This window comes from Triticum aestivum, chromosome 1D (genome assembly GCF_018294505.1).
Source record: "Triticum aestivum cultivar Chinese Spring chromosome 1D, IWGSC CS RefSeq v2.1, whole genome shotgun sequence".
Classification (NCBI taxonomy): Eukaryota; Viridiplantae; Streptophyta; class Magnoliopsida; order Poales; family Poaceae; genus Triticum; species Triticum aestivum.
This window is the reverse complement of record NC_057796.1, coordinates 8,091,532-8,117,564: the sequence shown is the minus strand read 5'-3', so window position 1 is coordinate 8,117,564 and position 26,033 is coordinate 8,091,532. Positions and strand designations below refer to the sequence as shown.

Below are 26,033 nucleotides of genomic sequence, written 5' to 3'. Positions count from 1 at the left end.
CTATCTCTATCTCTCCTAATCCATAACTAACACGTTTATATACTTCTAACAGAGAGAAGATGTCATGCGGTTGAGATGACAGCCCACTCGGAATAGTGATCCATCAGCTCCTTCTGTCCTGGTCCTGTATTTTGCCATAGAGGAGTTATATATCAAAGGCACATTTCTTGCGACAAGGTCTAAGCTACGTACCATACCTCTGTGACTTGCCAGAGTTGGGGCACTAAGAGTCATCTCCATCGAACAAAGATTGATGTGCTCTCGGACCACACTCCCTCTCCATGAAAGCAAAATATAGTCTCAACAAGAAAGAAGATATTATAACAAAAGATCATTCAATCTTCCTTATTCAGTACAATATTCCATGCATGACATGTTTGACAGGGACACCAACGGGAGATAATACACAACTATACTAGCACATGTATTTTAGAAAACATAACTTAATAAATATTCTCCGATCTAAACCATTCAGGTGACAGATTAGTTCACTTCTTGATAGACAAAGCCATCTGAGCCCGCTTCGTCTTGGCAAACTCAACCAATTTGCTGACATCTGGCAGGGCCACCTTGGCGGCGTCCAGGGCGGTGAAGCGCTCCACCCACGCCAGCAGAAGTAGGGTGTTAGCGATGTCAAAGGGTTTGCTACCACATAACTCTTCAGTTCCCTGCAAAAATGCCAAGAGACCGCCTAGTGCAATGTCCACGTATCCAACGCTATCACCGCCAAAGAAGGGCTTCCCCTTGGAGCATTCCTTGAGAGCCCCCTCCAGCGTGTGCACCGCCGCCAACATCTGCTTTATCCCCTCGGTCTTCTCCTCCTCTCCGTCGGCCGTGAACGCCACTTTCCATGGGATGACTAGCTGCATGCACCAAATAGCAACATTAATCAGCTCACCACATACATACTTGTGAAATCAACAACACAAAACATATAAGAGTAAACCTTCTCGTCAATGTAGTCTACCCAGAACCGAGCAATGGCACGCTCGTATGGGTCAACGGGCAGGAAGGAGGGGCCTACGGTACCATAGGCATTGTCGATGTACTCTAGGATGACGACGGACTCGCAGATTGGCTTGCCGTTGTGGATGAGTACCGGCACCTTCTTGTGCACCGGGTTGGAGGCGAGGAGCAGGTCGCTCTTGTTGTCGAGGTCCTGCTCGACGTTCTCATAGCTCAAGCCCTTGAGGTGGAGCGCGAGTTTCACCCTGGAAACCCAGGGGCTCGCCCATGTACCCAGCAGCTTCAGCTCGTCTTCACCGGCCATATCTCCCTTGCGTGATACCTATGGATATGACTTGAACTTCAGTGTTAACTACTGTGTTTTGCTTGCTTGCTTGGCTGAGCGTGGAGTGATATATATAGGGTATGGGAGGCAATAACAATGCATCATCCATGAGGCATGTGCTAACGTCAAGGACACTTATTTTGCACAATCACTTAGTATCCGGACATTGAATAGACTTCCTGCTTACTCTATTTTTAACACATGTACCATAATCACTTATTTTATCTCCATGTTTTGAAACACCACGGCAACGACTTCAGTGCTTAGCAACATTAGTCAAGGTCGTTTTCTTGCAGATTAGTTAACTTTCATGTCAAGTTTCTTGAGACATTAGTCATTGTCTTGGAGAACAAGGCTGGGAAGTAAACAGATTAGCAGAGTCCTTGACATCCCCAGCCGGTCAGTCATCGTTAACTAACTTTAAGATTGATATCAGATAAGGACATGAAACATATAATACTAGTTAGTCGCACTAACTTCAAGCATGCATCCATGACAATGGTCAAGTACCTAATACTCATGCTCCAGTTAGTGCATCCTTCCCAGATACTTGCAATATTTTTGTGAAATCTAGGACATGCACAAAGACAAACATCAAATAATTTGTCATGCCATGTATGGATATATACTGTTAATGTGGATGGGAAGCATAACTACATATGTAGCTAAGGTCCGTCATATAGCATGAGACAAACGAACCGACAGATGCAAAGTGATGATTACTGATATCATGTCATTCTCTCAGAATATTTGATGCAATCCAAAAAAACACAAAGCAACATTTATGCAGGGGAATTAGTGCAGAGGATAAATAAATCAATCAACAGCAAGGGAATCAAGCACCTAATTAAATTAGTTAGCCCTATCAACCTGCAGAATCCATAGATTCATTATGTACAATGTTTTCGACAAGGACACCATCACTCCATCACAACTCACAAGGGTACAGGGGAGAGCCACGGCGATGACTATGCTGTACGCGGTGAATCTACAGCTACATTCATGACGGCGAATCGAGGGAGCACTCAAATAAATAAATACATACACAGCCAGCCTACCGTATTGTATTGTGTGCATTCCATAAGCAAGCAGACAATTTCTCAGCTATGCAGAAGGTACGACATGGGTGGATGAGAACCATGCGCGATACACAGGACAATAGTAAGATCAGATGAAAACCAACAAGGTGCAGTAGATACGACAGACCTGATCCAAGATTGCGTGGACAGAGAAATTGTGGGGCAAGATGGCGATTGGTGGTACATGTATGCAAAAACTGTCATAACTATCTGGGCAAAATGCACAAGAAGAGTTGTTATTTTCAGCTAAACTGCACAGCCTAGGAATATATCAAATCATAAACAAGTTCTTTGGACTTTGCACATTCAGCTAAATTAGAAACAGCAGCAGAATTTAGGCCACAACAGGCGAGGCTCGAGTTCTCTACCGATGCATACTCCAATGGTAACAGAACTGTCCATGGTTGCCAAATGGCAACTCATTCATTTATTTAAATAACTGTTGATCGGTAGTCCATGCCACTTCGTGTTGATAAGATAAAGAATGCTAATGCTTACCGTCTGCAACTGATTACAGGATGAGAAGAATGGCCTTTTCCCCATAAAGTGTGTTTTATTAACTCAAATTGTCACTTCACAAAAACGACTAGAACGACTATTTCAAGACCTTGCCATCTGGAGCAAATTTGAATCCAAATAAGATGTACAACCTTAATTAGTGATCCCTGATGCTGCTCTAAGTAGTACTTACATGCCTTTACGACAAAATAAGGGACATTCTATATAGTTGAGCCAGACGTCTACTAACATTCTACTCCCTCCGTCCCAAAATTCTTGTCTTAGATTTGTCTAGATACGGATGTACCTAATACGAAAACGTGACTTGATACATCCGTATTTAGACAAATCTAAGACAAGAATTTTTGGACGGAGGGAGTATATGCTTCAGCCGGCAGCTAACCGCGACAATCACTGACTTGGGCCAGCAGGGCCGAACAATGGACTTTTCTACTCTGCAAGGGAGGCAATTTCTTTCAGGTTCAACTTTTCCCCTCTGCAAGCTCGTCCCCCTCGTTCCCGGCTTCTCATAGTCATAGACCAAGAATTGATTCATCTTATTACAACCTCCAACAGCAACCATGGTCCTGCCAATCTCCTCTTCATCACAGTAGCAGCTTCAGCACAATTGCTCTCTGAGGCGCAGTTGAACTTCACCGAGTATCCCACAGCCAAGCTCTCAACATCGTGGACCAACAACGAAGGCTCCTTCACCGGGCCACACGTTTCTTAAAACCCTCTTCTATGATGGTTCGGCTTCTTGTGTGCGAATATATGTCGGGAGGGTCCCTTGAAAGATGCATCTATTACCGCCACGACAATGCCCCACTAGATTGGCACACACGTTGTGGAATCATTGTGGATATTGCCAAAGGCCTATGCTATCTTCATGAGGAGTGTGGGCGAAAGATAGCTCATTTGGACATCAAACCACAAAATATTCTCTTAGATGAGAACTTGAATGCCAAAGTGGCTGATTTTAGACTATCTAAGCTAATAGACAAGGATCAAAGCTAGGTAATAACGATGATGAGAGGGACGCCTGGGTATATGGGACCTGAATGGTTAACCTAGCAAGTCACTGAAAAAGTTTATGTCTACAGCTTTGATGTAGTTGTCATGGAGCTAATAAGTGGGAGAAAAAATATTGATAATTTTCTGCCTCACCTCATCAATTTGTTACGAGGAAAGGCTCGAGATAATCAAATGAGTGATCTGATTGACAAGCATAGTGACGGCATGGCCTCGCACCAGGAGCAAGTGATTCAAATGATGAAGCTTGCAATGTGGTGCGTGCTAAATGATGGCAGTCAAAGGCCTTCCATGTCAACGGTGATAAAGGTAATAGACGGTGGAATGAGCATATCCACTATTCTTCGAAGATTTCTCAATACAAATACAGTCTTGCCCCTGGAAGATAATCCGACTGCATATCGAGTTTAGCCACAAGCATCAATTTTATCTGGACCAAGGTGAAATAAGTGGCTAATGAGAAGAAGACATCCAACTTACTTACACTCTTGGTTTTTGTAAGTGTTGTTAATTCTTATTTTATTTGTAAATTGGAAGCATGTTTCGAATAGCGTGAAAAGAAAATTCATAGGCCTATAACATTTTAGCACATGATGGTAATCTCGACCATATAGTGTGAACTACGTGCTGAAATAGGAAATTTAACCTGACGAGGTAAGCACGTGAGCTAGCTTCTACTCAAGTTGCATGTGTGTGTATGTGTGAGTCCATACACAGCTCTATTCTTCTTCTGTGCTATCACGTGAGCAGAAAATACTCCTCTGATCTTCATCGTCTGATCCTGGGAGAGCTAGCTACTCTGTAGGTTAGCGTTTAGCTAACAGTGAAAGCTTGAGGGAGAGAGAATTTGTGTCATGTGAAGGGATAATAGGAGTAGCCACGCCATGGGATTAGAAGGTCCGTACAAAAGTGAAGAGTAATACGCCCACTCAAAAGTAAAGAGTTCTTATTCATACTTATATAATACCGACTGGTAGTGAAGTCCTTTACCACTCCAGCTTGTCTAGATGGCATGCATAATGTGATACATATGAAGTAATCATGGCCTTGTGGTTTGCCTTGCTGGAAGTGACCAGGGCATAAATGGCATCAACAACAAGCTTATTTTTTTTCGGAAAGAGGGGAACACCCTAACGATTATGCATATCTGTTGGCACACCGATCCAGATTATCAGCAAGCCCTACCACTTGTATCTGGTCGGCACAAGCAAGAGAGGTGTCTTCTTATGGATGGCGAGTCCTCCCGCCTCTTCCATGTTCATATCCTCACTCCTCAGCCCTTCCGGGAGGTCCCAGTCAAAGCAATAGAGCAAGTTTGCCAGGGTGAACTCCGTGGTAGCCACCCCCACGTCTATCCCGGGACACATCCTGCGTCCGGCGTGGAAGGGCAGGAAATCGAACTGCCCTCCGTTAAAGTACATGTCGTCCTTGCCCTTGAACCTCTCCAGGATGAACTCCTCAGGGTTGACCCCCCAGTTGGCCGGGTCCCTCCCGATGGCCCATGCGTTCACAAAGATCCTCGTCTTTGCCGGCACGTCGTACCCACACACTGTGATGTGCCTCATGGTCTCCCTCGGCACAAGAAGGGGCAACACCGGGTGCAGTCGCAACGTCTCCATGACCACCATCTTGAGGCACTTGAGCTTGGGCATGTCGTCTTGTTGCACCCTCTCTTTGTTGCCCACTACAGTCCTGATCTCGTCTTGCACCTTGTTCAGCACATGTGTCTTCCTGACCAGCTCTGCCATTGCCCAGATAATGGTCACCGCGCCTGTGTCGACGGCTCCGATATATGTGTTCTACAACAAGATTTAATTTAAGCATTATGAATTACTACCTCTGTATCGAAATATAAGAAGTTTTGACAGTTTGATTTGAACCACAAAATCAACTTATCTCTTATCTCTTATACTACTTAAAAAGAACGTAAGGTTCCCATTTCACCTTTCTTCCAACCACCCCTTCGTCCAACCTTCCATGTATATGATAATCAAGCACCTTAATTTACTTACCTTCTAAACAAATTCTACTTTAATTTACTTACCAAACTACTAATCAAAATATAAGATAATTCACAGGCAGAATTTGATGACCATTTATTTACACAATCGCATTATTTATGTTCCGTTGCAACACACGGGTATTTTTCTAGTATATATATTATATTATGGCAACGTATCTGTCCAATAATAGAGGAAGCATTGGATGTTCCTATCGGAAAGAGTATTTCAACTGAATCCTAATTACCCCGATCTCCGTGTTAGGACAAAGGACCAACGGAAGGAAACAACCATCCTCCATTAATAATGCAGACAAAAAGGAGATGAAGAAAAGAAAGTATAACACATAAAAAACGAACCTATCACTGCATGTCGCAGCCTACTAGCGCCTCCTCCTCGAGCGAACTGGTCGCCTCGTCCTCGAGCGTTCATCTGCTGCATCCTTATGGAGCCGCCAAAATGGCTCGATCTGACCTGCCCAAAGCCTCATGCGCGAGCTCCTCCTCCATCTTGGCCATACGTATCCCTCAGAGGACACCGATCTGGATGCCGCCATTTTCTGTCCATGGTCATTACCAACCTCACGTTGCACCAATGCCACTTTGCTGGGATTTTTTTTTGCGAGAAAACTATTGATCTATTCATCAACAATCAAGGCAGTACAACAAACACTAGAAATAATAAAATTTACATCCAGATCAGCAGACCAAATAGTGATTTTCCAAGTTAACCAAGATAGAATAAATGATGTAGTAGGTTTGTTATGCTTAATCATGATTACTTATCGGATGAGATATCCAAAAAACATCTTTGAGTAGCCCAAACACGTAGATGCTTATTTCTATTGAGTCACACATATTGTGTCTATGCATGCATTCTTCATGTGAAGAGAAAGAGAAGATAATATACAACATAAACAAATTACATGCAGCTATGCATGCGCTGATATACTGATGACTACATACATAGCTTTGGGATGATCTTATTAGGCATTTGGTTGGTACTGTGTATATATATAGTCCATCACAACGTGGACATCTTCCTCGCCCCAACTAAAACATAGCGTTAGTAACAAGTTAGCCAGCCATAGCTTCAATTTAGATGGAATCATATAGTCCTGGAATAGTAGCAGTTACTAGTGAGCTAATTGTATCTTCAATTTAGATGGAAGCATGTTGTCCTGGAATACTAGCTATGAATTCTAGTATTTACTGCATGACTCCAAACTATTCCTTGATCGATTATCAACCACGCATAAAACAAGAAACTGCGATGAGATATTGGAGTGAAACAAACAAGTTAGGTGTTTTCCTACATGAGCAATGTGGAAGTCTATCCAGCTAGGCATGCAGTGATATACTAACGTTGCCAGCAGGCTCGACATTCACTACTATGTCATGAAGACCAAAATCGACCGCAACGAAGACCATACTTTGTGGGGGGTTTGTCTGTTGCCAGACAAGCTTATCAAGTATGCAGCAATAAATGCATTCACCACCTACAAGTCATGGAGAATCATCTATGATGTCACAATGGGGCTAGCCAGAGCAAAACGAGAAAAAGAAGCTAAGAAGAAGAACAAGGCTGTAATCCCATACAACAACTAGAAATGAACAGGGCTAGGTTTAGTTTCATTTTACTTTAATTGTGTTGTTCCCTGTTTCCTATTTGCTAGGTTTTGCTTATGTACGTTATTTCCTATTGAATATTTCTTTGTAAAACAATGCCGTTGTACTAGGTTTTGCTTGTTGAGTTTGTGTTAGAACAAGTATTCAGACAAGTTTGAAAAATCTGATGTGTAAAACCTAAACATACTACACACATACAAACAGATTCAAAAACATCTTTCAACAAAACTGTTCCAATAACTATTTTGAAACAGCTTTGGGCAGACAGTGAAGAACGAAGGAACATGCAGTACACAAGCAAAGTACTCCCTATGTTCACTTTTATAAGGCTTTGTTGATGTTTCAAACATTGTGCAAAACAGCTCAATTTCACTTGTCTGAAATGACTTATAAAAGTGAACGGAGGGAGTACATGGAATTCTCTTCGTCGACGTAAGCAGTGCGGGAAGTGAAGTACATGGAGTGCGCACCAAAAAAGTGAAAAATCAATGGAACTTACGTCACCAGAATAGAAAGACAATTAATAAAACCTACGTTGCTAAGATTAGATGCTCTGCAGGTATGCAAACCAATGACGCTGCCAGGCACGCCCAACCCTTCTAGTATATTCTAATACGGAGAGAGTATTTAAGTAAAGTGCTCCTTGTAAGCGGTTTTAGTTTACCGCCTTAATTCATACGTACCGTTAGTATCCCCTTTATGACATCTCTACTAAACCTGAATTCAGAGCCCTGGTGATCCTTCATAAGGCCAATAAGGGCGCCGACAAGGCCACAACCATTCTCGTGGTCGAGGTGTTGTGCCTGCTCGAGCATGATCTCAAAGAAGGCGTCAAACTTTCGGTCACACGGGCCACAAGATCTACAAACCCTCTCCTATGATGATTCAGTCGTCCGACCCATTGTCCTCAGCTCGCCACAAACCTTCTTTGGAGCTATCAAAAAACACTTAAAAGGAATTAATTCTGCTTCCGATATGACAAATAAGACCCAAAAAAATCAATAACAGGAGTATAGCTTAGCTCCCTAATTTCATCATGAAACTAAATAGTCTTTGTAATTTACAGCAACATCGTTCCCAGATTGAGTTTCCAAGAGCACATGGCCATGCTCTCAAGAACAAAGTTGACCATGCTGAAGGAAGTATGCATGCAACAGGAACTACCACTAACTGATGAGCAGAATACTCATATCACACAGCCTAATGTGGAAGAGAGGCGCTGTGTTGCAAGTGGAATAATATGGTATTGAGCAACTGGAACGTCGTGGTCGGAAATCCTCATCATGGAGACACATGCATACTCCAATGGTAACAAAACTGTCCATGGTTGCCAAATGGCAACTCATTCATTTATTTAAATAACTGTTGATCGGTAGTCCATGCCACTTCGTGTTGATAAGATAAAGAATGCTAATGCTTACCGTCTGCAACTGATTACAGGATGAGAAGAATGGCCTTTTCCCCATAAAGTGTGTTTTATTAACTCAAATTGTCACGTCACAAAAACGACTAGAACGACTATTTCAAGACCTTGCCATCTCGAGCAAATTTAAATCCAAATAAGATGTACAACCTTAATTAGTGATCCCTGATGCTGCTCTAAGTAGTACTTACATGCCTTTACGACAAAATAAGGGACATTCTATATAGTTGAGCCAGACGTCTACTAACATTCTATATGCTTCAGCCGGCAGCTAACCCCGACAATCACTGACTTGGGCCAGCAGAGCCGAACAATGGACTTTTCTACTCTGCAAGGGAGGCAATTTCTTTCAGGTTCAACTTTTCCCCTCTGCAAGCTCGTCCCCCTCGTTCCCGGCTTCTCATAGTCATAGACCAAGAATTGATTCATCTTATTACAACCTCCAACAGCAACCATGGTCCTGCCAATCTCCTCTTCATCATAGTAGCAGCTTCAGCACAATTGCTCTCTGAGGCGCAGTTGAACTTCACCGAATATCCCACAGCCAAGCTCTCAACATCGTGGACCAACAACGAAGGCTCCTTCACCGGGCCACACGTTTCTTAAAACCCTCTTCTATGATGGTTCGGCTTCTTGTGTGCGAATATATGTCGGGAGGGTCCCTTGAAAGATGCATCTATTACCGCCACGACAATGCCCCACTAGATTGGCACACGCGTTGTGGAATCATTGTGGATATTGCCAAAGGCCTATGCTATCTTCATGAGGAGTGCGGGCGAAAGATAGCTCATTTGGACATCAAACCACAAAATATTCTCTTAGATGAGAACTTGAATGCCAAAGTGGCTGATTTTAGACTATCTAAGCTAATAGACAAGGATCAAAGCTAGGTAATAACGATGATGAGAGGGACGCCTGGGTATATGGGACCTGAATGGTTAACCTAGCAAGTCACTGAAAAAGTTTATGTCTACAGCTTTGATGTAGTTGTCATGGAGCTAATAAGTGGGAGAAAAAATATTGATAATTTTCTGCCTCACCTCATCAATTTGTTACGAGGAAAGGCTCGAGATAATCAAATGAGTGATCTGATTGACAAGCATAGTGACGGCATGGCCTCGCACCAGGAGCAAGTGATTCAAATGATGAAGCTTGCAATGTGGTGCGTGCTAAATGATGGCAGTCAAAGGCCTTCCATGTCAACGGTGATAAAGGTAATAGACGGTGGAATGAGCATATCCACTATTCTTCGAAGATTTCTCAATACAAATACAGTCTTGCCCCTGAAGATAATCCGACTGCATATCGAGTTTAGCCACAAGCATCAATTTTATCTGGACCAAGGTGAAATAAGTGGCTAATGAGAAGAAGACATCCAACTTACTTACACTCTTGGTTTTTGTAAGTGTTGTTAATTCTTATTTTATTTGTAAATTGGAAGCATGTTTCGAATAGCGTGAAAAGAAAATTCATAGGCCTATAACATTTTAGCACATGATGATAATGTCGACCATATAGTGCAAAATTTTAAACTATGAGAGGCAGACGATAGTCGATTAGTTGACTAATTGGGAGTCCTGGCACCGCCGCGCTGCCCAGATCCTCTTTCCAGTGATCAAGCTCCATTGACTCGGTATCAGTTCTACTTTCCCCTCCACAAGCTCATCCCTGCACTTATCTCATCAGTTGCTCACCGGCTTTTCATGCATGGAGTCTCTGTTTCCATTCAACTTCAAGCACCATGGGTCGTCATGCCAGTCTGTTCTTCCTGCTACTTGCAGCTGCACCACCATTGCTCTCCATGGCAGAAAGCTTTGGCTATCCGATAGTTCAACAACGATGCCTCACTCCTGGACAAGTTTCACTATGACGGAGATTTGGTAGTGCGACCCATTCTCCTCTATTCACAAAGTACCTACTATCGGCAGTCCTTTGCCATAGGATTCTTCTGTGCCCCACCTTGTGACATGTTCTACTTTGCCGTGTTCAATGCACAAAGGGACCCTGGCAGTTGGCGGCCATATCCTTCATGGGAACCCACAGGTGGTCTGGACTGCCGACCGGGCTAGTCCTGTTAAGGAGAATGCCACTGTTGAGATAACTTTGACAAAGAAGGAGGCAGAGGTCAAACGAAGAAAACATCGACAAGAAGGTTGAGATTGCGGTTGATAAGAAATCAGCTGAGACAGTCAAAGCAGCAGTAGCTGCGGCAAGAGAGGAAATGGCAGCTTCGTATGGTGTGTTGATTCCGACTATCGTCAATTGGAGCAAGCAAAATCCAAATAAAGAGCCAGCGGACTTTCCCCTTTCCAACATCTTCAGCACCTACTCACACAACAGCACCTGCTCCCGCACCCACTCCCGCACCTGCTCATAGAAGCCCGTCCTCTGTCTCTGGCGTGCTCGGCGGGGCTTCGTCCTTGGCTGAGCTAGACGCCCTCACGGTACCTGTCACACGGGCCCTCTTCAATATATGTATAATCTCACGTTTCCGTTGCCTTTCGAATGTCTCACATCGCAGACATGTCATTGTAGGCCGACGTAACCCCGTGCACCATACTGTACACCATCAGCGGCCAGAAGGTGGACGTGGGAAAGGCGACAATAGTGAAGCCCAAGGAACAATTGTTTGACAGCCGGCCGATCCCCCCTGACGTCTTCAAGGTTTTCGTGGCCAGTGTCGAACCGGGCCACGAGAATTTGGCTCCTCGGGTAGCACTAGGGGGAGATGACGATGAGACTCCGCGGCGGCTTGGCGATTGCAAGCGTTGGGTCCTGTTGTGGTTGAAGAGTCTGCTTCGTCTGGAGACGGCTGGGAGCACACCCACGACTAAGCAGACTCAACAAGATATGAACACCAACACCCCACCTACCCAATTAGCGTCGCCTGTCATGCCAGGTGGGGAAGAGGCTCCATTTGTGGCTGATGACGTCGCTGCCGTCGAAGAAGCAATGCATGATGCCATCGACGAGGATGACGATGACCCTCTAAAGTATCTCAATACTGGCGCCTATGATGACAGAGGATTCATGGCTCGGCAGTATGACTACTCAGGGTTTGAGCGTGATGAGTTGGTGCCTGAATTGCCGGAGGATGAATGTATTATAGGCTCACTTCCAGTAGCAAAGAAGCATATGAAGAGACCGAGGAAAGGAAAAGTTGCTTCTATGATCCAGCCGCCTCCGCAGCCTCGTTTTCAAGACCGTATACCTATCATAGGTGAGGCAAAATGGCATATCCCGGTGATCCGATCCTACCTAAGGCAGCGGTAGAGGCCATATACGACGTTCTAAGGAGACTTCATGACGATCTGTTGCGGAGAGAGAAAAGCCTGATCGCCTCGAAAAATCCAGGATACCCGCTCTACGTGGTTAACGTGCCGCAACAAAGGTTGTACGTCCACACATTCCCCGCGGAGAAGTTTGTCCTTCGATTCGATTACATCTTCGACATGTTTCACTTGAAAAGCTGGATTTTACATTTGTCTGCCTTTTTGCCTTGTACATGAACTACATCATCAAGATTGAGCATTTTTGCCTTGTACATGAACTACATCATCAAGATTGAGCAGATACCTTATATCTGTGTCTTTGACCCGTACTTCATGCACGAGGGCTTCTTTGCAGTCTGCCCAAAGCACCGTGAATATGCGAGTAACTACATTGCCGATTTCATGGTCGGCAATAAGGACAAGGAGACGATTCGCGTGCCTTATCATCCCATGTAATTCATCCGCGCGGATATCCTTCCTTCAATTTCAATCATTCATTTGCACGCGTGGAGGCTAATTTGAGGTGTACTTATTTTGCGCAGCGACAGGCGCGCCGTCCTCATCATCCTTTACCCTCTATTCTCCCACGCTCTTTACTTGGACTCATCTAAGAACATGAAAAAAAATGATTGCTCCCACATCAAGTCTGTTGTCGACAGTGCTATCTTTAGCTACGGCCTATGGGGTGGAAGATCACACTGAAGAAGACAAGGAACCGCGCGCCCACCTTCGGCCATAAGACCGACTTCTGCTGCATCCAACAACCGAGTGGTACTCTTAGTGATGGATTCTATGTCATCCACCACATGCTGGAGTACAAACTGGATCAACAGAACCTTCGCATGTCACCTAGTTCCGGCGATGCCGATATTCTGCGATGGGCAAAGAACCTAGGAGATATCCTGGGTCATCGACTTTGAGCTGAGTTCTATCACATCCAGCGTGAACTTGCCCAAATCATCATGAAGAGGTCCTTAAAAACAAGGATGTTCTACGAAGAAGGGCAAATTTCGCGGGAAGATGTCCGAACATGAGTAGTCGCTCAGCGTCTCGACCTGAAGCCTTTCGCTGCGCTCGGGGACTACGTCCCAGACTTGGATGGATGGCACGATATGTTGGAGTGATTGACGATATATGACAATGTGTCCGTTTAGTCCATACTTTCTCTATGACGAAACTTTGAGTTATGCACGATGAAACTTTATTTGTGATGTAATTAAATTGTCCTCCTCAACTAGCGAAGATGACTCTAGTTAGGGCATTTTGGGTATGATGAACTTTGTTATTTATGCTTATGATATGTTGCTTCTATTTTTGCCAAGTCTGTCTCTTTCTGTTGCTCAACTATATATGTTGCATATTATCGACTCATGTGACGATGCAGGTGCATAGATCATCGATGGCGAAGAAGTGCTACGCCGGGAGTATACGATGAGTGGCCGGAGTGTCAGGCCCAGGTGTACCGGTTTCCGAGCGACAGCCAGAGAGGGTTCGATAGCAGAGCCGAAGCGGAAAATAGTTAGTTTAGGTTCACGCTAGTGCAAGAGAGGGATACGAACCAACGCCTCAAGAAGTACTACATTATGTACGACGAGACATGTCTTGTAACTTGTATAGCTATATCGTAATTATGATGTGACGACAGGATTTGTGTTAGATGATGTGATGAGACTATTATGTGTATGATACGATGAGCATATGGCATGTTTATGATGTGATTAGAATACTGTATAAAACCTGTACAAAAACATCACAAATATGTAGCAAAAAAAAGATATGTGAAAATATAGTAGTAGCGCTCTTTAGTGCTGGACAAGAAAACACTACTGCTAAGGCACTTAGCAGTAGCGCTGGTTTAGAAATCGCTACTGCTAAGTAGGTATAGCAGTGGCACGCGTCAAAACGCGCTACTGCTAAACATTAGCTATAGCGCCGTATCAGTAGCGCGGTACCCCGTGCTACTGATAGCCCTTAGACCCGCACTACTGCTAGGTTTTTCCCTAGTAGTGACACCACGTGTTCTTAGCTCTATCAGAGCTCCAACTTCATGCATAAACTCCAGAATGGCTTCTAGGCACAAATGAGGCCACAATCCAGCCAAATGATGCATGCCATTAGGCACCTTGACTCCAATTTCATGTACATCTCATGCATCACTGAAATGTGTGTGAGTGCAGATATCTCAACTTCTGAAGTTTTACAACATTGTTTGGCAAATACGTCAGCTTAGAATCTCAAGCATCCAAGACTTCCAATTTTTTTAACCTTCCCACACAGCTTCAGGCAGGGTTTCAATCTCGGTATCTCTAAAACCCAAATACCGCAGACTAAACAAGTCAAATATCTCATTGGGCAGCATTTTAATAAGGGTACCTTGCGGATCCAACATAGACAGCAGATTCGAAGATGTTATAATAGGCTTCAGCAAATAAACGTTGATATACCTCTCGAATGCATGGAGTGCACAGAGTTGTGCTGCACCAGGCTCAGTCGTTCAAGGGTTTCCCCTGGACCAATACGGGGCGTTCATCCTCTACAGAGAATGCCCTAGTACTAGAGCCATCATAAACTTTAAGGAAGCATTCCTCCTCGGCTTTGTTGAGGGCAAGACACTAGTAGAAAAAGGGCCTTTAGTCCCGATTCTTACACAAACCGGGACTAAAGGCCCTCCACGTGGCCACTGCCTGGAGGTCCACCTTTAGTCCCGGTTGGTAACACCAACCGGTACTAAAGGAAATTTTATGATTTTTTTTTGAAATTTTTTTTGAAATTTTTCTTTGATTTTTTTTTATTTTCAAATTGCTGAATTATTTTAACCTCTAATCTCTAATCACCCCTCATCACTGCTCAATTTAACCTCTAATCTCTAATCACCCCTCATCATTCCAAATCATCTAACTTCCCGGACGGTCACCCATCCTCTCACTACTCCAGCCTGAGCACGCTTTACTTCCGGGTTCTATTCTCCCTCGTTTCCAAGTCTGCACTTGTTGTTCTTCTGACAATAGTAAGATGTCAATCCTATTAACCTCAGGAATTTAGCTTGAGCATGAAGTCACACATTTCACTGTTTGAGTTTGAAACTATTGTTCTAAAAAACAATAATTATTTAGTAACACTAATATTTCTTAAATAAGTAGTTTGACCATAGTTTGACCACAGTTTGACCAGATATGACCAAAATTCAAAAAAACTAAAATAATTATTTAGTAACACTAATATTTCTTGAATAATTAGTTTGACCATTGTTTGACCACAGTTTGACCACATTTGACCGAAATTCAAAAAAACTGAAATAATTATTTAGTAACACTAATATTATTGAATATTTATTTAGTAACACTAATACTTCTTGAATAAATAGTTTGACCAGATTTATCAAAAATTCAAAAAAACAGAAATTTGAGCATAACTTTTTTTCCTTTTAGAATTTGAGGATTCTAAAAATTTGCAAACAGGCCGTAGGCGGTCAAAATCGGATGCGGATTTTCATGCTGAACATTTTGATATATTATACCTTTTTTCTGACATAATATGCAAAAGTTATAGCCGTTTTACATTTTTCCTACACTTTTTGCAAAACATGTCAAAATTTAAGTTTTTAAATTTTCCTAACTAGTACATGTAGTAACATAACTACATCTGGAAGGATTTCAATTTTTGAAGTTTTTATCATTTTCTTTTGCTTTTTACAAAACTGAAAAGGCGATCCAGGGGGGGCGGGGGGGGGGGGGGGGGGGTAGAGTTGGAAAATGGGACCTTTAGTACCGGTTTGTGCCATGAAACGGTACTAATGCCTCAAACCCAATTAGTACCGGTTGGTGGCTCGAACCGGGACTAAAGGTCTAACCTTTAGTACCGGTTGGTGCCACGAACCGGTACTAATGGGCATCGGACCTTTTAGTCTCCTAGCCGCTCGAACCGGGACTAATGCTCACATTAGTCCCGGTTCGTAATGCAACCGGGATTAATGCTCTTTTCTGGCCGAACCAAAGCCCTGTTTTCTACTAGTGAGAAGGCATATGACATCATGCATCCGACAATCTTTCAGTCGTGCGGCATAATTCCTTTCCACTACTTGTAATAGGCTTCGATTCACAAGGTCAACCAAGTATCCCTCTGCCACTTCCTCCAATGTTTTGCTCTTATCTTTTTCCCTGATAAACCCCGCCGCAATCCACTACCTCATTGTCTTCTTCCTCTTCAATACATAATCTTCTGGGGACAATGCATAGTGTAGGAAACAATTCTTCAAATCATACGGAAGGTCCTCCAAGCTGACCTTTAGGATCATATGAGCATCGGGGATGACATATTTTGCCAACTGAGAATCCAAACCCCTGTACACATCCTCCCATTCAGCATAAGTTGGGGGTTTCAAGGAGAGTAGGCGGCCAATGCAAGCAATAGAAATAGGCAAGCCTTGACACTTTGTTATGAACTTACGAGCCAATTCCTGCAGCTCCACCGGGCACTCTTTGTCATTACTATTCCAAAAGGCTCCATTGCAAAATAACAGCCAGGAGTGATATTCTTGTAGAGGTTCCAAGTGAATTGCAGACTCCCTAGTTGCCGACAGTGACACTTCATGCTTTCTCGAAGTGATAACAAATCGACTGTGTTAGAAGAGATAGCGAGGGATTGGCAGAATATGACGGACGTATTATTGAGCCTCGAGGGGAGTATATATTGAGTACAAGACTTGAAGGGCAAAACACCTCTCCTGGAGATAAGGTAGGAGATAGATTACAAATCCTAGACTACCAAATACATGTATCCCAAATATATCTCTAACATCCCCCCGAAGTCGTAGCGGTAGCGTTGCGAACAACAGGAGCGTCGCGGACGGTCAGACTAGAGAGAATAGCAGCCGACAGGCAGACACCCCCCCCCCCCCCCCCCCGCAGTTGTAGCGGGGGCGTCGTGGACGTTGTCGCGCCGCAGACGTGCTAACTGTAGAGGAGGCCGACAAGTTGCTCAAGCGGATGATAACCCTTTGTGCCGATGTCGAGGTAACCGAGAGCGTAGGGTGGTTTAGCCGTGTGAAGAACGCCGTGGTCGATGTCGAGTCGGGGTAGCCGGTGTCGAGGGAGTCGTCGTGGAGCCGCGGCCGCAAGGAGGCGCCGAGTTAGTCATGGGCGCAATGGTGTCGAAATAGTGGTGCGTCGGGAAGAAGATGGTGTTGATGAAGCGTCGTGTCGGGTGTGCCAAACCCAGGGACACGTTGTAGATGAAGGCACACATCGGTGTTGCCAGCACCGAGCACGCGTAGACAGACGAATACAAAGTTGACGAAGTGCCACACTAGGCTTGCCAGGCCAGGGGACACGTCGTGGACGAAGGCACGCATCCGTGTTGTCAGCACCGGGCATGCATAGACGAGGGACCTGCAGAAGATGTACGCCATGTTGGAGAAGTCGGAGGGGCCCACAGAGAAGATGTCGACGACGATTGCGGTGTCCATCGGCGTGGGCCGATGTCACCAATGGTGGTCGGAGTAGACGAAGTGGTCAGGGTAGATGACGGTGACGCTGGCGATGGGTTGGTGCTTGGAGAAAGACGAGGGGGTGGACGGGCGGCGGTGGCTACGAAGGTAGCGGTAGTGGCGGCCGAAGATGAGCGGCGGCGGCCTAACAGCAACGGCGGCTAGGTTAGTTGCGTGGCGGCGGTGCTCGAAGTAGGCGAAGAACCCGACAGCATGACGAAGACCAGCGCGTATGGTGGCGTGCCCACGCCAAGTGAGGAGGCACGACGCATATCACGAGAGGTCGATGCGCGGGGACGGCGGTGGACCGCGGGCCGTTGCGCTATGACCCGAAGGGGCGACGCAATGCCGGCGGGCAGGTCGGGGCGACGGCGGAAGACCTTAGGGCGCTTGCGGGGACCACGGTCCGCAGCGCTACAGTCAGAAGGGGCAGCACAGCGGCGTAGCGCGGGTCGGTGTAACCGCAGGGACGGCCTTGGGGCGGCGGCGGGGACCGCATAACGCGGCACTACGGCCCGAAGGGGCAACGCAGCGGCAGCGTACGAGTCGATGCAGCCGTGAGGACAACCACGGGGTGGCGGTGCTGCGGCCCGATGGGGCGACGCAGTGGTAGCCCGATGCTCGATCGATGAAGAGGCGCGCTGTACTCGAAAAAGTCTTCACGGGACCTGCGGACGCGCGCGCAACCGACGAGCCAGGTCGGTCGCGCAGCGTAGATGGGGTAGCAGATCGCAGCGGCTGGCAGGTGATCAATCCAATCGTGCGCGAGGTCGAGGACGCCGCTCGGTGGAGGCAGGATGATGGCGGAGTCCGAGATGAAGCCGGCGACGACGGACGGCGTCGGACGACGTGCAGAGGAGCGTATCAGCACCGACACCCGGGCTGCCAAAGCAGCGCTGGCGCCCGGCCAGCTAAGCCCGAGCGACCAATGGAGCAGCGGCGCCCGAGCTCGAGGCAACCGACGAGCCTGAAGCGACCGGGGACGAGGCCGGCGAGGCACACCTTAGGGCCGCCGTGCAGACACGGCGGAGGCGGGTGGCGATGGACGGCGTGGATCGACAGGTGGGCCGGTGCGCGAACGGCGGCATTGATGGGCCACCGCATCGTGCGAGACTGCCGGGTCGGGGCGATGCATGAGTCCGGTCAGAGCAAGGCGGCGACGCCGGCGAAGGGCAAAGGCGGGCCAACGCGCGGACGGCGGCAGCCCTGGCGGGCCGCCTCGACACACGCGGGCGCCGGGTCGGAGGAGAGGCCGGCCGGTCGCGCCGGTGTTGGAGTAGAGGCGCGCGATAGGGGTCGACGACAGCGGCGGACGATGCAAACCGATCAAGCATAGATCGGAAAACCAAAAAGAAACACGCCAATCAAGATGGCCGGTGGGAGAGAGAAATATTCGGAGCAAGGGCTCGGGAAAAAGACTCTCTAGGGCAGCCGGTCAGAACGACCGGCGGACGAACTCTAGGTACGGGTGGCGCGGCCTTCACATCTTGGAGGAAGGATCTCCAAACCAAATAATTGAAAATCAATTCTCCTTTCTGTACTAAATCCATTAATTGTAACCTCTTCTTGAAGAAAACCATTTGCCATCCATAGTTGGATCAACATGTCCTTTTCCATCTCATAGTCCTTGGGAAAGACTGCACAGAAGGCAAAGCATTGCTTCATTTCACATGTCAAGTGCCTGTAGCTCAACTTCAATATGCTTGGGACCTCATCTCTGCCTCTATCACTATCACCAACTAGATCATTGAAGCGCGCGTTGCCGCACCCGTCTATTTATGCAATATAAAATTATATGAAATTTATTTAATAAATGTCCGAATAAAACGCATTGTATAAATATATTTTTAGCTGGTTAATCAAAGAGTTGTTTTAATCAGCTCAGGTACAATGCAAATTATCTTGATGCTGCCTTTTTTGTTTGGTCTAGAACCCTTGATTGAACTATCAATCCCTATCATTATTATATGATAAAATCATAAAATGGATGAGTGAGGAAACCACCAACGCCCATTTGGTCATAACTTCAGCAATAATCTCATAACTGAATGTCAATCTCCCTTTAGGGTGACTTGAAAGAATCAATAGTTTGAAATGCCCAGCTAGCAGATTTAATTTACAATCCGACAAAAGTGCCCAGGAGGGCTTGAAACAAATTCCAACCATGCATAGCAACCTACCTTTTTTTCTTTTCTTCTGTTTTTTTACAAAGTGCAGTGCTATAGAGCAAAAGAGATATGAGTACACAAACCAGTAAAATACCTGAGGACATAGTGATGCACAGAAGCATGTATACGTGTTGCTGGTTGGGTGTGGTCACTGTGGTAGCCACTTGTACTTCATGGTTGTGCACCATGATATGCTGCATCAAGTCATCAACTTCTAGGAGCCCCACAGCAGCAGCAAAACCCTGTCCCCCGCCACGCCGCGAGCATAGGGTAGTCTGTTGTAAATATATTTAGAGTTTAATAAATATATTATGAAATACTTGCACAACATTAATTTGAATATCCATGCTTTGATGAGATCAAGGAAATGAGGACATATGCTACATCACTTGACTGCTGTTGTGCAACCGGTCCTTATCTCTGCAACCTACAGAACTAAGATGAGTATGTACCCACAAATTAACATTTGAGATACTGAACAAATATACACAGATGGGACAAGTGTGCAAATGACTAAAGCACCTTGAAAATCCAATAAGAAAAGTTAGCAGGGAGTATATGGTCCCGATGAAGCTTTCTTATACAAAACATAAACAATTGAGACATTGTCCATCTTGAATTTAATTCACAAATAGTTTCACTTTGTATATCCCACCAGTGAAAGACATCACATGTTCCCCGCCTCCACAACTTATGCAAAATTAACTAACAGCTCCGAAAGTATAGAAACTATGAATTTGGCCTACTTCTATGAAGGAATAGAACTGAAGAAAAAGGTCGAAGCACACTGCAAAAAACGTATTGTACCGAACTCAATGTGGTATGCCTCATATCAAACTAGCTGGTACAAAACAACTATGATATGATAAAACTTGGAGGGCTAATATTCCAGTCATCCAATATGACTCCGGAGGAAAATGTATGGGCATGCATAACATGAATCCTGGAATAAGATCACAAATGGTGATAGAAAACTTAGTGCAATACAAGCAGGAAATCCAGAAGAGGGATTTTTGCCCTATATTCTTTGAGAAAGCAAATTAAATGTTAAATTTATATAGATGGTATGATATCACAATTGTGTTACACATAAATTAGAAAGTAATGTGAAAATGTGAAATAGATGAGAGATCTGATTAACACGTAAGATTACCAATAAAAAGCTAATAAAAGAATGGGAGTGTATTTGGGGAGATCATTAGTGCGATGCACTCAATCGTTAGACTGCAAAATAAATAAAAAGTTGGCAGCGAACAACATATATGTTTATCATCATGATGCGATTGGAAATACTTTAATGTTCTAAGGCTCACCTTACAACAAATGTGATAAACATACAATTGTAATAATTGAATGATCAAAATAGGAAATCACCTCCCAAAATTCAAGAATGAAGGCAGAATCTTTGTAAGGTTCAAATATCATGAGAACACACCCATATAATATGTACTGGCTCAAACCATTACATAGATAAAATTCAATTAAAGTAAATTGAATAAGATTGATTCTCATACTAACAAAATACATACCAAGAATCGTTACAGAAACAATTAATTTGGGATGGAGCGTTGCATCCACCTGAGTGTCCAGTCGCCACCGAAGGGCTCTGGACACGAGTTGCCAATATTTTGGACTGAGCTGAAGCAACAAAAGAATTAATGCTACCAACTAATTCACAATAAAAATTCACATTTAGGAGATCATGGACTTAGTTTTTCGAACAATCATAAGCCATCAGATATGCACATCACAACTTTGCAACAATAGGACGACTGAGTTTTTAAAATGATTGTAGTTTATTGAAAAATTTAAAAACTTTGTTCGTTAGTACTTTACGATGTGAGATAGTTACATTAGATTGTAGAGATCCAGTTTATTGTCTTCTTCTTGGGAGGTTGATCGGTTCAAGAAGACATGATCATATGTTTATTAATTGCATGCATCGGTGGCATCCATGAGATCCCAATTCCCACAGTTGACCAAGAAGCTCTTGAACCTGAGAATAGAAAATTAACCATTGATGAGATTGCGCATATGATGGCCTTAAAAAGGCAAATTTAATTTGCTTACCTGGGTCACTACCCAGACTTGAGGATGTCTGCATCGTAGCACGATGTGACTGACTGGATCGGAGCCGCGGGCACAACGGCGGCGGCGGCCTGCCACGCAAATCAACAATTGGTGCAGAGTGTAGCACAATATGAACAACATATATGGCAAAAAAATAGAGGGTGGTGATTAGGTATGCAACAACCCAATCTGACTGGAATCATCACTAAATTTTGAGGCAACAAACTCGGAAATCATGCAGTGGAGAAAACGGCGCGAGAGATGAAAAAATCTTCAAGCAAAGGGGACGTGCATAGACAAAACCATGGTGGCCGAACACAAAGATTCAGCATCGGATGCAAGGAGAGGAATCGGGAGGGGTTGGCTGTTATGTGTTGTCACTTCACACCACCACGAGAGGAGGGCTCAATCACTGTCGCCTCACGTCGCCACGAGTGGAGGGGTATAGGGTTTCGCCGCTGTGGATTCAAGTGATGCACGGGGCAGGGGAGGATAGAAGAGGATCTGCGGCAGCGGCAAGGAGGGTCGTAGGGGATTGCCACATGCCCACAGAGAGAGGTTGAGGGAGAAGTAAGAAGAGGTGGGGGTGGCGATGGTGATGCCGTCGCAATCCACTGGAAAGGGGGGCGAGAGCGAGGAGGGGATTATTTTTTTTGTATGATAATACGTGTCTCATTTATAAAACAAAGATCCGGTTACAAGGCACATAAACATCGACATTACAAAACTGAAAACATAGGATAATCCTATGCAAAATACCAGTTCTTCTTCCTCGAGTGAGGAGGGGATTAGGGTGTGGAGACATTGCCCATGCCTATGTAACCGGCCGAGAGTGGACCCGCGAACCCAAATTACCACAGGCCTCCGAAAATGCAACGGGAGTAGCAGCCCATTAGGACACCAGGCCCAGTTCGCACCATCAATTCAGATCGAACGTCCATGAATGTCTCGTGCACGAAATCCAACGGCTCACAAGCGAGGATGAATGAGAGGGCTCGCTTTAGGTTCAGTTATACAGTCCTAAATAAATAAATAAATGTTGCTATTTTCTTTGTCCGGGCATTCGCGCACTTGTCGTTTGGAGCTCATCAAGCCACCCATTGTCTTGAGAGCAAGAGGCAGCCCCCTGCATTTCTGGACAATGTGTCTACCAATGGTGACCAACTCTGTTTGCTCCTCTACACCACAAAATGCTTTGTTTGAGAAAAGCTGCCATGAGTCATCTTCACTTAGACACGCTAGCTCATGTGGTCCTAGCGTGCCCATTAAGGAGGCCACTTCCTTGCTTCGACACGTGACAAGTACAGTGGCGGAGCTAGGTAGAAACTGCTGTGGGGCCAAGGCTAAAACATGACTGTTTGAGGGTGTACAATGCTAAAAAAAGTCACATCTAAGTCCTCCCCCCAAAAAATTATTCATAGTTTAGTACAAAGTTCCCCAGACTTGTACATAGCTCCACCACCGGACAAGTATAACACTTCCTGATCCACCAACTGAACACAAGAGTGGCTTCAGCGAATCCTCCCACTTGCTCTCCTCTGTATTCCACACATCATCAAGGACAAGCAAATATCTCTTCTGTCCAATGACTTCTTGAAGTCGCCCTTGCAGCAGCTCAATGGAGTCGGACAGGTCGCATCTTCCTTTGGTAGCCAATTTAGTGACTGACTTCACAGGAGCAGTAGCTTCAAAGTTTTCTGACACACAGTGCCACATGTTCAACTAGAAATGTTGCTCGACCCTAGGGTCATTGTACACCATCTTGGGAAGAGTCGTCTTGCCCAGGCCTCCCATCCCTAAGTAGACTCTTGACGTACTGGTTGTTGGGTTGGGTCTCGCTCTTCACTTCAGGGTCTGCTAGCAGCAGTCATAGACGATGCCACACATCACATGTGGGTCATGGTCTGGACGAGTGCATGTGTCGGTGGGAAGAAGCAGTGTTGACCAGAACCGACAGGAGCTCTGTCATTGCATTAAAGGAGAGGAAAAAAACTGTACATTTTAGAGTTTACATGGGGAATAGGGAAAAACACTAGTCCACTAAGCAACAAAGACAGATTTCAGTGGTAACAACTAAGGATTACTCTCTAAATGCCTCCCTGAATAAGCTAATATCATCGATCACCAGCATATAAACTTGATGAGGCAGCAGGAACTTGTTTTGGAACACCCTCCTGTTCCTTTCATTCCATAGATGCCAAGCTACATATGCAGCAAACGTAATCTGCTCCTTCCTGATATCTTTGGGAGCGATCAAATGCAGCTTGCGCCACCATCTTTTGACTGAATTGGAAAAAAGGGCCACGTCCATCAGCTGAGGGTGGATGGAGCTAGCCTCTGCCCAGACCTCTTTAGAGTAGGGGCAGCCCAGAAGGATGTGCATCGCAGTCTCAGGGGCTTGATCACAGAAGGAGCAGGTCGGATTGCAAGGCCATCCTCTAGTGGATAATCCGTTTGTGGTCCAGTTTCGGTTCTGGAGCAGCAACCAAAGATAGAATTTTATCTTGTTCTCAGCTTTGACTTTCCAAGTTTTCTCCAGAAGTGTTTTGTTAATTCGCCCTATGAATTGGGCATCATAAGCATCTTTGGCCGTGTTTATTCCTTTGGAGTTAAAAAGCCACAAATTGCTATCACTTTCCTGAGAAAGCTACACTTCTTGGATCTGCTCCCACAAGTTAACAAATTGCAGAACTTGCTCTTCGTTGCCTATCCTTTGTAGCCCCTTCATCCACTTGTTGTCGGCCAGAGCATCAGCCACCTTGAGGTTTTTCCTCCAGGCCAGCTTTGCAACATTGGAGCCACCGCAATGGGTGCAACTGAAGGAAATATGCCCTAAAGGCAATAATAAAGTTATTATTTATATTTCTTTATATCATGATAAATGTTTATTATTCATGCTAGAATTGTATTAACCGGAAACTTAGTACATGTGTGAATACATAGACAAACAAAGTGTCACTAGTATGCCTCTACTTGACTAGCTCGTTGAATCAAAGATGGTTAAGTTTCCTAGCTATAGACATGAGTTGTCACTTGATTAAGGGGATCACATCATTAGAGAATGATGTGATTGACTTGACCCATTCCGTTAGCTTAGCATTTGATCGTTTAGTATATTTCTATTGCTTTCTTCATGACTTATACATGTTCCTATGACTATGAGATTATGCAACTCCCGAATACCGGAGGAACACTTTGTGTGCCACCAAACGTCACAACGTAACTGGGTGATTATAAGGTGCTCTACAGGTGTCTCCGATGGTACTTGTTGAGTTGGCATAGATCAAGATTTGGATTTGTCACTCCGATTGTCGGAGAGGTATCTCTGGGCCCTCGCGGTAATGCACATCACTATAAGCCTTGCGAGCAATGTAACTAATGAGTTAGTTGCGGGATAATGCATTACGGAGCGAGTAAAGAGACTTGCCAGTAACGAGATTGAACTAGGTATTGAGATACCGACGATGGAATCTCAGGCAAGTAACATACCGATGAAAAAGGGAACAATGTATGTTGTTATGCGGTTTGACCGATAAAGAACTTCGTAGAATATGTAGGAACCAATATGAGCATCCAGGTTGCGCTATTGGTTATTGACCGGAGATGAGTCTCGGTCATGTCTACATAGCTCTCGAACCCGTAGGGTCCGCACGCTTAACATTCGGTGACGATCGGTATTATGAGTTTATGTGTTTTGATGTACCGAAGGTAGTTCGGAGTCTTGGATATGATCACGGACATGACGAGGAGTCTCGAAATGGTCGAGACATAAAGATCGATATATTGGAAGCCTATATTTGGACATCGGAATAGTTGCGGGTGAATTCAGGAAATTTACCGGAGTACCGGGAGGTTACCGGAACCCCCCAGTAAGTGTATGGGCCTTATTGGGCCATAGTGGAGAGAGAGAGAGAGAGAGAGGTGGCCAGGGCAGGCCGCGCGCCCCCTTCCCCTCTGGTCCGAATTGGACTAGGAGGGGGGCAGCGCCCCCCTTTCCTTCCTACCTCTCTCCCCCTTCCTTCTCTCCTAGTCCAACTAGGGAAGGGGGGAATCCTACTCCCAGTGGGAGTAGTACTCCTCCAGGGTG

General features: G+C 45.1%; 1 protein-coding gene and 1 pseudogene across 1 annotated transcript; both read right to left on the bottom strand.

Annotated features, from left to right (window-relative positions):
* Positions 1 to 488: 488 nt before the first annotated feature.
* LOC123156805 (trimethyltridecatetraene synthase) lies at positions 489 to 10,744 on the bottom strand. Its single transcript, XM_044574990.1, has 5 exons — positions 10,646 to 10,744; positions 8,212 to 8,364; positions 5,086 to 5,699; positions 947 to 1,211; positions 489 to 863 (listed from the first exon to the last, which is right to left on the bottom strand). The coding sequence occupies exons 1-5, from the start codon at positions 10,742 to 10,744 to the stop codon at positions 489 to 491; spliced, it is 1,506 nt and encodes a 501-aa protein (XP_044430925.1).
* A 3,403-nt stretch (positions 10,745 to 14,147) lies between these two features.
* LOC123156797 (disease resistance protein RPM1-like) lies at positions 14,148 to 17,687 on the bottom strand (annotated as a pseudogene).
* Between the last annotated feature and the right edge of the window lie 8,346 nt (positions 17,688 to 26,033).

What these genes read in the sequence shown, in the direction of transcription:
- LOC123156805 (XM_044574990.1), bottom strand. Translation starts at nt 10,744, where the DNA reads ATGGTGGTGCAGCTGCAAGTAGCAGGAAGAACAGACTGGCATGACGAC. An exon ending in TCATAAAGGGGATACTAACG is followed by an intron (nt 5,700 to 8,211) that starts GTACGTATGAAT and finishes ATCTTGTTGTAG; the next exon opens with AACACATATATCGGAGCCGT. An exon ending in TAGACTACATTGACGAGAAG is followed by an intron (nt 864 to 946) that starts GTTTACTCTTAT and finishes TGGTGCATGCAG; the next exon opens with CTAGTCATCCCATGGAAAGT.